This window comes from Poecilia formosa, unplaced genomic scaffold (genome assembly GCF_000485575.1).
Source record: "Poecilia formosa unplaced genomic scaffold, Poecilia_formosa-5.1.2 Scaffold188, whole genome shotgun sequence".
Classification (NCBI taxonomy): Eukaryota; Metazoa; Chordata; class Actinopteri; order Cyprinodontiformes; family Poeciliidae; genus Poecilia; species Poecilia formosa.
The window spans coordinates 125,952-138,841 of record NW_006800127.1 but is presented as its reverse complement, the minus strand read 5'-3'; the positions used below and the strand labels follow the sequence as shown (position 1 = coordinate 138,841).

The following is a 12,890-nucleotide window of genomic DNA, read 5'->3' as shown; positions in this document are numbered from 1 at the left end:
GTTTCTGGGTTGTTCCTGAACATTTTAACCAAGTTCCTTTCATCTGAGAGTGACAGTTTGGGTCAGAATGGGTAAACTTGGACTCCATTGGTTGTTCCAGCTGGATGATAATCCTAAACACATCAAAAGCAGTTAAACACGAGCTCATTAAGATTCCTGAATGGGCCCCCTCAACATCCTTAACACCATTGAATTTGTTGACTCTGCATAAAAACCGGGTCTGGACCAAGAAACAAAGTTCTTTAAATGAAGTATAGCAATTCTGCTATGTAGAATGGTCACATATCCCTCTAGAATAGGCCTTGTGACTGAAAAGAATGCAGTCAGGACTCAAGTTGCCACCATTGACATTCCCACAAATATTGGTTGGCGTGTATTTGAATCTGCATGTCTTAAGTTTTGCCCATTGAGGAGTTGGAAACAATTCAAAATAAACTCAAATATGTCTACTCGGTTTTTGTTTTTAAGAACCACTTAGGTTGTATGTGTTTCTTTAGTCACTCCATGCTGGAAATAGAACAGTTAAAAATGTGTCAGTAAAAACCCCTAAACTATTATGACATTCATGTCTATGATGAACTGTTTGTGAATTCGATTGGCCTTAAATCTGAAGAAACACATCCTTTTTTCTCCCCCGCTGCTGTGCATCTTCTAAGTTTCACAACCTCCAGGACATGCAGCACACTGCATCGCTGGTAACAAAGGTGTTCATACAACGAGACTACAGCGAAGGAACCGTGTGCCGATTCCAGACCAAGTTCCCCGCAGAGCTCGACAACAGGGTGAGAACAACAACAGAGCATTGTGAAACAACTGCAACATGTTGCAGCTTAAAATTAAGTCCTTTTAGTGTAACAAGCAAATATGCCTATTGAGCTAATCTGCTTTTCTGCCCATGCTTTTTTTTTTCTACTTCAGATTATACAAGCTTGAAGAGTGTGATAATTCTCATCAAAAAGTTTAATGTTGGCTTGAGTAAAATGCAGCAGGCATGTTCAACATGTTTCTCAATAGGTGCTCAGCTTGTTTATGTTGTTGTGGGAGAGCTACATATACTCGTGTTCCCAGTCTGCCTTATCTATACCACTCGTTACTTTCTCTCCTTGTTTGTGTTTATTAGATAGAGAGAGCTCTGCTTGAGCAGACAGTAAAGACCCTGAACTCTTATTATGTGGAGGCTGAGAAAGTTGGCGGTCAGTCATACCTGGAAGGATGCCTGGCTTGTGCAACAGCATACATCGTCTTCCTCTGCATGGAGACACGCTATGAGAAGGTAAGAAGTCGAAAATGTCCTCACCTGATGACTTGAGATATTCCCGTGAAAAGACAAAAGATTTAAACTTCTTTCTTATCTGTAAAATGTGTATTATTAACAATCTTAAAATCTTAAAACCTACATGCACGGCAAGAGACTGACATCAATAATTTTGTCAAAATGCAATGTTTTCAGAAATGGTGCCAGACCTGACATTTATTAAGTATTGGACAGCAATGGAGGCCCTGTGTCTGTCGCCTGGTAGCTTGAAGCGGTTGTGAAAAATGGGAAGAGGCTTTCAACAACACTAATGATGTTTATGATGTAGATGTTTAAAAAAAGTTGAGATTTGTGGTAGAGTAATATGAAAATATTTAAGTTCTGACCCAGTGTCATCTAATTGGAAAGGTGATAGTAATCAACAGTTTGTTGTACCATGCTCAATTTTATAAGGTTAAAGATAAAACTTTAAGAATCTGCACGTAACTGAATTTGTGTAGCATTAAACTCGTAAGTCTTATAAAAATGCTGATTGGTTTAGCAATTTAGAAGTTAATGTTTTAAAAACAGACAGAAAAAGACATTTGGTTCTGTTTTGGCTGCTTTCTCAAACCCAGTAGTTTTTTTTGTTTTTTTTTTGTTAAACTCGCTCCAGTGGGAAACAGGCAGAACCCAGGAGATAAAATCAGGTCTTTAAAACCTTCCACCACTTCTCACATCCTGTTCTGAAGGCCACGCATGAGTGGCACCGGGTAAAGCATGGCACGTCATCTGTAAAACAGTTTTACTGAGCACAGGCAAGATGTCCATCTTCAGAAAGGACAGGTGGCTCAACCTGTTCATGACTGTATTGCCGTTTGTTAGTCGCTGAGATGGAACAAGAACACACACGCATGCATACTGCAATCGCACACACAGGCACAGTGAGCTTGATTAATCCTCTTTGTCGTTTTCTGTGAACTTGCCAATGCGTCAGATGAGATTGGAGTGGCGTGAAGTTCCAGCATGTCTTTCTGTTCTGATCGCTGTCTCGCACAACATTCATCTCCCTCGTCTTGTTGCATTTTGTAAACATTGCTTTTATCAAAGCTGCGCCGGGCACTGGGAGATTGACCGAGTGCCCACAAAGCAGGTTTATTGCTACGTTGAAGCCATGCAGAAATGGCCTGGTCTGACTCGCCTTTCATCTTCCTGTCAGGTGGAACCGCTCCATTGAGCGGCGCAGATGCTATCGGGCTCCACATGAGAGTTGTTTATTTACCTGTTTAAACTTTATGAATACCTCTATGACTGACGACGATAAAATATACCCACCCAGGTTGAAGCTGAGTGTGCATATTCACGTGTGCCACACAACCGTGGTTTTCCCGATCTTCTCAGCGGACTCTCAGAAGGCACTGATTGTTCCCTGCATGTCGGAACAAGCGTGAAAAAGTCCCTCACACAGACTCTTCATTGTGCATCTCCTGTTTCTTTTCTTCGTTGCTGACAATAACATGGCTGAAATGCAGCAGCAGATTTGCCACGATAGAAGTTCAGAGTTTGTACGAAAAACACAAAGGAGCCTCTACGTGTAACTTTAAAGAGGAGGACTACTTCTGTGTAGTGTGTGTGTAGTCTTCCCAGAGCAGCTGACACAATCATGCCAGCGTAGCAGTGACACAGATATAATAAGGATACGTAAATGTCAAATTTTGAAAGTAAAGAGGGTTGAGCTGTTCCCTGGCTTTACTAGGTGTATGATTGGCTTTTTCCCTTGAAACACTGAAACAGTTTTTGTCATTTTTTTTATTTTATTTATTTATTTGCCTTTTAAGATATTCAGTTCAGTTTACGCCATTGTTTGTTTCCAGTTTATAATGTTATCTTGTTTAGTTTCTACTACTAGAGTGTGAACGGGTGAGTGCCTGCAGCTCTGGGGTTCTCTGGACTTGATAAGGCGCTATACAAGTACAAACTCATTTACCATTCACCATTTAAACTTCTCTTCTTAAAGTAACCTTTATTTTACCAACATGCTTCTTTTGACTGGAAGTAAAATCAACATTTTGGATCAGCGCAGCTAGAATCCTGACTTCAATTTCGATGAGATTCTGTAGAGTGGACAAAAGATTAGGGCGATGACAACCAGAGAAAGAAACCTGCCAACACTTTGAGCCCATGCCAGAAAAGTAGCTGATTTTTTAGTATGATGTCTCCAAACCAATCAAAAGGTGGAAAAATATTTTCAGATTGTAAGGCAGGATAAAACGCAGTGCACCCGTCAGTAGCACCAAAAGTCATTTCCCATTGATTATGCATGAGAAGATGACATAAAATACAGATGACATGTTTTCTATGTTGTGTTTGTGTTTGTCTGTTAAATCCGAACTCAACAATGATCCGTGTTCCCCCCCGTATCAAAAGACAGCACTGATCACATTTTCAAGTCAAGTGGAGTCTCAGATCTGCTTATTGAAGCCTGTAAACAGCTGAATGTTTAGAAAAGTGGTATTTAGAAAAATAAAAAAAAAGATTTGCTGACTTTGTTATTCTTATAGCAGTGATCCTAAGGCTGAGTCGAATGAAGTGCATCTGACATAATTAGACTGTATTTTAGAGTTGCATGGCATGCCCACATTGCTGGGACCCACACAGGCATGTCTGATGTACTTCTGAGGAGCTGTTCTAATCAAGCCTTTAGTTTATATCTGTTCATTTAGCATGACTGTTCAATTCTTTGGAGCAACCTATCAGCAACAAACACAGACTACAAAGGTTATTCACAGCTGTTGTTTTGTGTACAGACATGCCAGTTTGAATGTGTATGTCGAGGCATAGCCTGAAGTGCACAGTTTCCTCCCCACTGCTTTGTGGTTATTGCACAGTTGCTGCAAAACTAATGGGTGGGTTCATTGCCAATACAATGTAAATAAACCAGCCACTTTACTTTTTAGAAAGTTTGCCCTGATGGTTAGCCAAGGCATAACATTTGGCCTGAGAGAGTCATCTGTTCCATTTGGAGCCATGGCTTCAAGATGGAGATTTTCAGAAAGAGAAAAGAGCTCCTCAGTTTTAGCAATTCAATTTACAGCCATGCTTTACGTGAGTGGTGAGGAATATGCTAAAAACATACTGATATACTTGAACTATAATGCAATTATTTTAAGTTTGCGTTACAATTCTCTGGAATAAAAGACTCAAGGATATGCATTTGCTACGAGATGAACTAATTTCTTCCATTTTCATATTTTCAACTTGAGACAAAACATAGCTGGAGATTAAATGGCTAAATCCAGTCTCATGGTTGATCTCTCGACTATCCATGGCCATTACATGTTACATAAAGTACCCTTTAAAAACTAATATGCAGGTATTAGCCCCCAGTTAGTGCAGCTGTTTAGATTGTCTTCTGTAAAACTGTGCGTTTAGCTTTTGCATCCAATGAACTTTTGATGTTTCTAATGAAATCTGGATTAAAACCAGATGTATGTCAGTCCTCCTCTAAAACCTCTTCAACCAACTTTTATTTCAGGTCTTGAAGAAGATATCAGGCTACATTCAGGAGCAGAATGAGAAGATCTACGCTCCGAGAGGTCTGCTGCTCACAGACCCCATAGAGAGAGGAATGAGGGTTGTATCCTTCATTCTGCTGCTGCTACACTCTCTGAGAACAACAAACAAAAGGGTATAATGGTCTAGATTGTAGACTGGCAATTGGAGAGACTGGCTGTTACCAAAACAGTTGCTAGAGATGGATACCTGGACATAAGGAAAGCATCATTTAATTTGTACATTTTGAATTCTAGTTCTCCATTTTATCTGTTCGACATCTCCTTGTTTCCAGGAATAAATCTAACACATAGCTGCTTTGAAGAGGTTTGCTAAAAGGAAATTGTGAAAGCAGAAACTTACTAAAAGCCAAGAAGCTAACAAAATGAGCAGGCAAACGTCATGGAAAGTCTTATTTTTTCAAATGAGCCAAGCAGTTTTACTGTTTTATATTGACAGTTTTCTGTGCGGTTCATGGTACCGCTGGGTTTTTTTTATTGTCTTCCTGACTGACCCCAGAACAGGCAACAGGAGAAAGGAAAATGCGCCCAACAGACCATCACACAAGCTTGCCGTAGAATGACTTTCTGAAAAATGAGACTAAAAGTCAAAGAGCAAAGTTTAACCAATGTAGCTGGTGCAGTCCTTAAACTACAAATAAATGTTGAAGACCATTTTACAGTAAGTGAATCCCGTAACGTTTAATTTCTCCATCAATTCTTCTACTCCCTTGCCACAGTGACATACCTAAGCTCTTTCTTAGGGATCCAGACACTTTCACAGACCAGAAAGGAAATACACTCCTTACAGTGGGAAGCATCCTGCTTTCATTCGGATCACATGCCTGAACAACCTCGACTGCCTCTTTTCCTTGCAGAGCAGCATTGGCTTTACTTTAATCTTTCCTTGGATGGCTGAACTACAAACCCGGTCTATGCTGTTCACTGACTGCAGGCAACACGCATTTCCAGCTGGGTCGGTGATCAGTTCACACTAACCCGATTGTATCAAGAACAGCCTCAAAAAAAATTCAAACATGTTTGTTCAACTGCGATCTAGGTCGGTTTGTTCCCCTCACACGTTTACGGACTCCGGTCCTCACCTTGTCTCACAATGGCAGAATTTTGTGCCAACTTTCCCTGATGACTAACGTCAGCAAGATGGAGGCTGATTCAGATTTTCCTCAACTGGGAATCGGGGGTAACAGTGGTAAAAATAAAATGAAATAAAACATGCAGTGTGTCCCCAGTTTAAGACTGATAAACAGTTGCAGGAAAGTAGGAACCTCACAGGTAAAGCGCCACTGCCATTGCGCAGAAAGCTTTGACATGGCAATATCCATAGCTGTTCTTGGGGATTACAGATCGATATTGCTATAGGACATCCCTTTTCGTGCTCCTCTCTTTGTATGTTTTTCTTTATCTGTATGATCCTTGACGCTCATTGTGTCCCCAGCTGGAGATCAGCGTGTTTGAGGACCGGGGCTCAAGCGGCTCGAGCCCCAGCAGCAGCATGTCATCGTGCAGCACTGCACGGTGACTGGAGGAGCAGCACCAGGCTTACGGGTACCACCACAGAGGCAGCGGGACACTCACCAACATCCGCATGTTGAAACATGAGAGCACCAGGTTCTAAAGACGAGCAGAGAGATGAGAAATCCAAGGAGGTGATCCACAAGATTCACACGCTCTCCCTGTTGAGACCTTCGACTAATCACCATTGGAGAAGGATCTGGCTTGTATAAAAGCTGTGGCTACTTAAAATAATCAACCTAAGTCAAACAAAACCCACATATCAGCTTTGTGACTAAATGCAAAATCCAGCATCTAAGAGGATAAAACTTTTACTTTTGCAAAGAAGTGAATCATTTCTGTTCCATTCCGTCATGTCTGTTTTATGTCCTAGCTTTGTCTGCAGGCTTACATGAGTTTAGGCCTGTCATCAGTGCATGACTAGTATCATTTCACTGTCATTATTATTCTGTGCTCATTTTTTTAGTCAGGGTATTCAAAAGCCTTTGCAGCAGCACCAGCATCTAAAATGAGGATAACTTTACTGCGTCCCAGGAGACACGATGTTCTTGCATTTGTTTCAGGTAGTTGAGGTCAAGTCGCTTTGAATGGTGGCAAATTGGGCTTACCAAAGCCCAAAGGCTTTGTTCAGAGGTATTTGGCATAAATGTCAAACTAAGAACAGTGTGATTTATTTATCTTTCTTGTTCATCAGAGTGGATTATGTGACCTGCATCGCAGCTGCAGGCCATATATGCAGACATATTCACATACCATGCCCAAGCATTAGACATACAGCATATGCAGTGAAGGGGACATGTGTGCACATGTAGTATATAACAATGAGACACATACGTGTGCAGCATGTGCTTATGCTTTCCTGCCCACACTGAGATTATTCTAGAGTTTGGATATGAAAAAGCCAGGAAATATCAGAACATATTCAGAGGTTTGGACATTTTTTTTTTTCTTTTTGCTTTCTCTCTGGATAATAGTTTTGATGTCTGGGAGTGTTTATGATTTTGAATACACTTGCAGTCTAGTGTGAGATGAAAGCTTGCAGATCTTAACACTGTCACAAACCCTTTTCCCTAAACATACTTACTGGCTTCCTACGAAAGCTGAAAGAGAGTGGGCTGTTATCAGTGAAGCTGGAGACTCTGCAGTCATTAAGCCGAGAAATGTGTTCCTGTTTGAGGGCTGGAGCTCGCAGGAGAACGGGCCCACACAGAGTTAAAGAACTAAACCTTATTTAGCCTGTGTTCACGGCTGTTATGTAGATGCAGATTGTGTTAATAATTCAAACACAACAAAAAAAGGCCAAGCATAAAACGTCTTGGAATGCACTGCATCCAACTGACGCACTCAGAGAAGAAGAAATGTAGAAAAAAACAGTTCTGTCCATTGTAGGGTTTCAAATTTAGATAAAATAGATTTTTTTATTTTTTTTTAATAATGTTCTTAGATAGTTGGCTAATGGTTTAAAAATTGTACAATCTTTCTGCTGTGGCTTTCCTACAGTTTAAAGACTTTCGAATGAGTTAAAATGCTGGAGTAACCAGTTTTCCCCATCTGTTTGCAGCATAAAGTAACGCCGTGATTCCCCTCTTCCACCTTTCGATGCATGCTGCCGAGTGAAAAATGGCTACTTCACTTTTCTCTGGCTTACAAGAAAGAAAGAAAGAAAGAAAGAAAAAAAGAAGGAACCACCTGTCAGAAAATACTTTTGGTCCCGAAAAACATGTCAGTCATGACTTGAAACACAAGCTTTAAGCTTCGGGTCCATCTTGCCCCACATTACTGTTATATATGTTAGTATAAAATGTGCTATAGTGGATGGCACCATCTTTGTTCTTGCCAAAGATGAAACTACAGGGGATCTATGACTTGTTATCCCAAGGCTCCAAAGTAAAACTACTATTGTTAATGACAGCAGCAACTTCTACATGAGCAAAGTCTGTCATTTTAACCAGCAAATAAGTCTGATGTATATGTTGTTATTTAAAGAACAGAATAATGGAAATGTACAATGTTTTGCTCATTAAGGACAATATTTATTTGTGAACTAATTTTAATTTAGTAGTGTAATTTGAAATTATTGCTTAAGTATATTCATCAAAGACAAATAAGGCCATATAAATAACAGTTCTCTGAAAATATAAAATTTTTCAAGCAACACTAGGAGCAATATTAAGTTTGTGGGTTTTTTTTTTAAAGCTAAATACATCATGCTTTACATTTTTTTTTATTATTTTTGTGTAAGACCAAGATTATCACACCCTTGAAATCTCATAACTGCCAGTATTTTAAAAATAATGCAATTCTACTTTCTAGAGCACAAAATTGCATTACGTGGATAACTTTCGTGATTCTCCCTGTAATTTTAAAGGATACATTTTGTTTTCAAATTAGCAGATTTCTAATGTGAAAAGTCAGTGCTCACTTTAGAACGACCTCATTTGGACAGTGTAGGTCAATTCTAAACTTTCATTGACTTAATAAAACTTAAAATTTAGCTGCAACACAGTTTTAAGGACATCATTATCTTAAACTGCCTCTCATATGGAAAACCATCAATCATAGTTGCGTAGCATCATCAAGTGTGACCATAATGTTGCAAATATTGACAGAGTATCAACATAACATCCATTTTGTTTGTCTATGTTTATCATGTTGTTGTTGTTTTTTTAGTGTTACTGCAGCAGCTGATGCTGTTATCTTTTGTTACTGAATGTTTGACGGTAAACTGACCACTGCAGATCTGCGTTTTAAGTGTTTTGATTTATTTCTGTGAATAGTTTCACATCATTTAACCCTTGGATAACTGATCTAAACCACGAGAGTTTAGATGTGCTTGGATTTAGCCTCCTGTGCTTTCATTTTTTGATGCCTTCATGTTTCATACTGGTGGAATGGATATCCAACCTGGTGCTGACGGACTGACCAATTTAAAAGCGACTTACCACTGCCAAAAGGCACATGAAGGAGCTTATTGGACAATGTATATTAAAATGAGTATAAACAGTCTGTGCAGGTATGACTTTGTAGCTTTGATTGTATGCATTTGTGAATAGAAGATATTGGATATGTGATACAATAATCCCATTTCACTAGATGTTAGTAATTTGTTTCCTATGGTCATTAAGAAAAGGAGCAGCTAAATGCAGACAAAGATGTCGGATTGTGTCATTTGCGAGTCGTTATTGATTTGTCTGTAAATCTGTTGAGTTTTGATACTGTAGCTAACGAAGTTGATAGTAATAACGAGTTGATGATAATGATTCTCAGGGAAAACTTTTAACAGGCCAATTTTAAAAGGTCTTAAATGAGCAACATGGTGATGGCCATGTTACTCAGCTGGTTGCACAAGCTACAATGGAGTCTCTGACTGCAACTCCTCAGCCTGTGATTAAGCTTTACATAGGCCTAGTATTGAGCAATTCATTTTATTTGGATGTTTAGAAACAGGGATTCATCTTAAAGTAGCATGTCAGTGGTTCCTGGGGATTAGAGTTGGAGAATCATGAGTCTGACAAAAAAAAAATCTATCAACCTATCAGTTTTCTTTTTGATATTAGTCTACTGATGTATGAAAATCTTCCACAAAAGGTTCTGCTTCCAATTGGTCTCAAAGTTGTTGTTTTTTTGTTGTTTTTTTTCACATATTTAATAACATTCTTGTCCAAAGTATAGAGATTAAGAAGTGAAAAAGTCACTAGTGTATAATCAATCTTAAATTTGCAAACAAGACAGCCATTCATAAAATGTGATTTCTAAATAAAATGTGATTAGGATTAACTTAAAATATAAAAAAAAAGACCACCATTTTTAAAGAAATCCATAGTTTCTATTCTGTGAGGGCCAAACAATGATGGGGAACTCATTTAATAATGTAACCTAATGGCACTTTATTTATCTTGTACTGCATTTAAGTGTGACACACCTTCATTGGGTTGTACACAATCAGTAATAAGAACATATCAAAAGCTCGATGTTCTGTAAGAAAATAAATATTGGGCAGTAACTTTGATATATTCCTGAAAATATCTAACATGATGTGTGCAGTATTGGTGCTGAGATGTTTTGCTTCTGCGGAGACTCCTTGTTCTGCACTGATGTTTTATGCTGCATGGTGTGTAAACATGGAAGCAGAGGACAAGACAAATAAAATCCCTCTTAAAACAAATATTGCAACGTGCTGCCAAAAGTTATATATTAATGTTGTTTGTGTGTTAATATTTGGTTACTAATGAGTTCACTAAAATATTGTCATGTACATTTTATAAAAGTTGATTATACATCCAATCCAGAGATGCTCTTACTGTCTATAAAGTGTTTGATGAAGCCAGTGAAAAAATGATCGATTGTTGTCAGTATTAAAATAAAATTCATTTTGCTTAGAAGATTGATACAATTTCTGACTCTTGTTAGTTTTAGAAACTGATATTTCAGATGTTTCTCAGAAAATCTTGGAAGGGAAACCAAGTTATATCACAAAAGGTCTGTTGTTAATGTGTTCAATAAAAGAAAAAAAAAACATCTCTTTTCCATCCATGTATCTTAGTTACCTTTGACTAGGCTTGTGATCAGTTGGGGCAAAAGCTGTAAAAATTGCCACTGTCCCAATCCCAAAGGAAACAAGAATGCAAACTTTATGTTTGGTGGGTTGGAAAGTCATAAATATGCATAACTGTGGTCCTTTCAGCTCTAACTTTATGGTTAAATTAATGTTCAAGACTCAAACAAGACTTTTATTAAATGGCATTTCAGTTGTAATCATCCAGTTCACGTAATCACCTCAATCATGGAGCCTCAAAACGCAAGAAGTGATTAATACAAATAGTTGCCGAAAAGAGAAACCAAAGAAAACCAATAAAACCACAACAATGCTTGTTTGTATTTCTAAAATATGATTTAAGATGATCAGAAGTCTGTAAGACTGGTGGATTTGCAGCATTGATTCAAGGGAAAATAAAACATTTACCTTTTCTTTTTCATCTTTGTAATCAACCAACAGATGCAGATTAGAATATTAATTTATAATCCAGGCATGTCTTGACTTTGTAACTAAATTAACTAGTTTCAGAAAACATATTGAAATGAATGGTGGGATTTAGAACTGCACTCCAAAATCAGCATTAGCAGTTTTACGTCAACGTCGTATTTGTGATCATGTTTTTAGGGATTAGTTTTGCAGTGACAGTAATCCAGAATTTGTCTCTGTTTGTTTTTTACAGTAGCTTTATAGTAGATCCAGCAGAGCCTTCTCATAAAACCAGAAGTCAGGGATAAAGTTCTACTCAGCTGAGTTAAGTTCACAGCTGAGCAGAGGGGAAGAGTTGTGAGAGTTTGCTGATATTTCTCAAAGACGCGTAAGAAGTGATGGAACATCTCATCACCTGCGGTCAAAAGTCACTCTCACGTTAACAAGCTATTCTCTACTTCAGGACAGTCTTTCTTTCTCACTGCTCGACTTCTTCTACTCTTACGTTTTGCTTAGATCAGGGGTCTCCAACCTGTGGCCCCAGAGCCATTTAGATCTTTATAAAATAACTGGCTAAAAATTGTAATGAACCAACTAATATGTTTTTTTAAATATAGATATAATAATAATAAATGTTTTTATTTATTTATTTATTTATTTTTAGTTTTCTCGGGGAATAATTGAATTTTCCCCAAATTAATGACACCATAAATATAATTTTTAGATCTAATTTTTTTTGTTTTTATATAATTTTCCACAAATATCATTCCAGCTTATGTAGCTATTAAAAAAGAAAATACCTGTTTTTATTTAAAAACCTACAATAAAATGGGGGCCCTTTCAAAAAACACATACAAAAGTTTTTCTACAGACAATATTGATAAAAAATTATAGCTTGTCCTTTTTGAAAAGGTCATCCAACATTTACCTCTGTCTGAACAAGCAAAACTGAACTGAAGCTGAACTGAAGACAAAAATGGCTCCTTAGATCATAAAGGTCACAAGCCCCTCTCTTAGACAGAACCGACGTTTTCATGTTTTCAACATTTGTGGCTCTGTGGCTGGACAACACTGTTCCTTTCTGCTGTGCTTTCCTGTTCTTTCATTGCTCGTTTTCTCAACAGAAAGGAAGTTGTCTACTTAACCTTCTCAGTTGTTTGTTTTTTGAGTCACGGAGAAGAAAAGTCACTTCTTGCTCTTGCATCAATGGACTTAAATGCTTATTCTTTCTGAAGACAGAAAACCCGTATACCGCCTGCGATTCTGCTCTCCAGAAATAATGGAGCATGCAGCAATCTGGAAAATATCTGTGCGCACTTGCATGTAAGACAGAGTCTCTCGGGACAAGATCTTTTCATTACAGAAAACTCTTTGTATTCTGCCAGCGACATGTGTTGATGACTTCATTTACAAATGAATGTTAATGTATTTAGTTTACCATGGCAAAGTCTCAGGACAATATTTATTCAGTAAGAGGCAATTATGTATGTGTTTTTTTTTTGTTTTTTTTTTTCCAGAAAGCAGAACGCTTTGTAAGCTGCTTTCAGGAAGCAACATAAATTTGACAATTTCCACATTGGGTCAATTTAGAACTACTTTACAGAGATTT

The 12,890-nt window shown here is 38.0% G+C and overlaps 1 protein-coding gene across 1 annotated transcript in view; it reads left to right on the top strand.

Annotated features, from left to right (window-relative positions):
- Window positions 1-7,615, top strand: part of golga7bb (golgin A7 family, member Bb) — a 12,477-nt gene extending 4,862 nt beyond the window's left edge. Inside the window, exons 2-5 of the mRNA XM_007566169.2 lie at window positions 657-782; window positions 1,121-1,273; window positions 4,770-4,871; window positions 6,242-7,615. Of these exons, the coding sequence (XP_007566231.1) occupies window positions 657-782; window positions 1,121-1,273; window positions 4,770-4,871; window positions 6,242-6,325 (465 nt within the window). The 3' untranslated portion in view covers window positions 6,326-7,615. The remainder of the gene's footprint in view (window positions 1-656; window positions 783-1,120; window positions 1,274-4,769; window positions 4,872-6,241) is intronic.
- The last annotated feature ends 5,275 nt before the right edge of the window (window positions 7,616-12,890 follow it).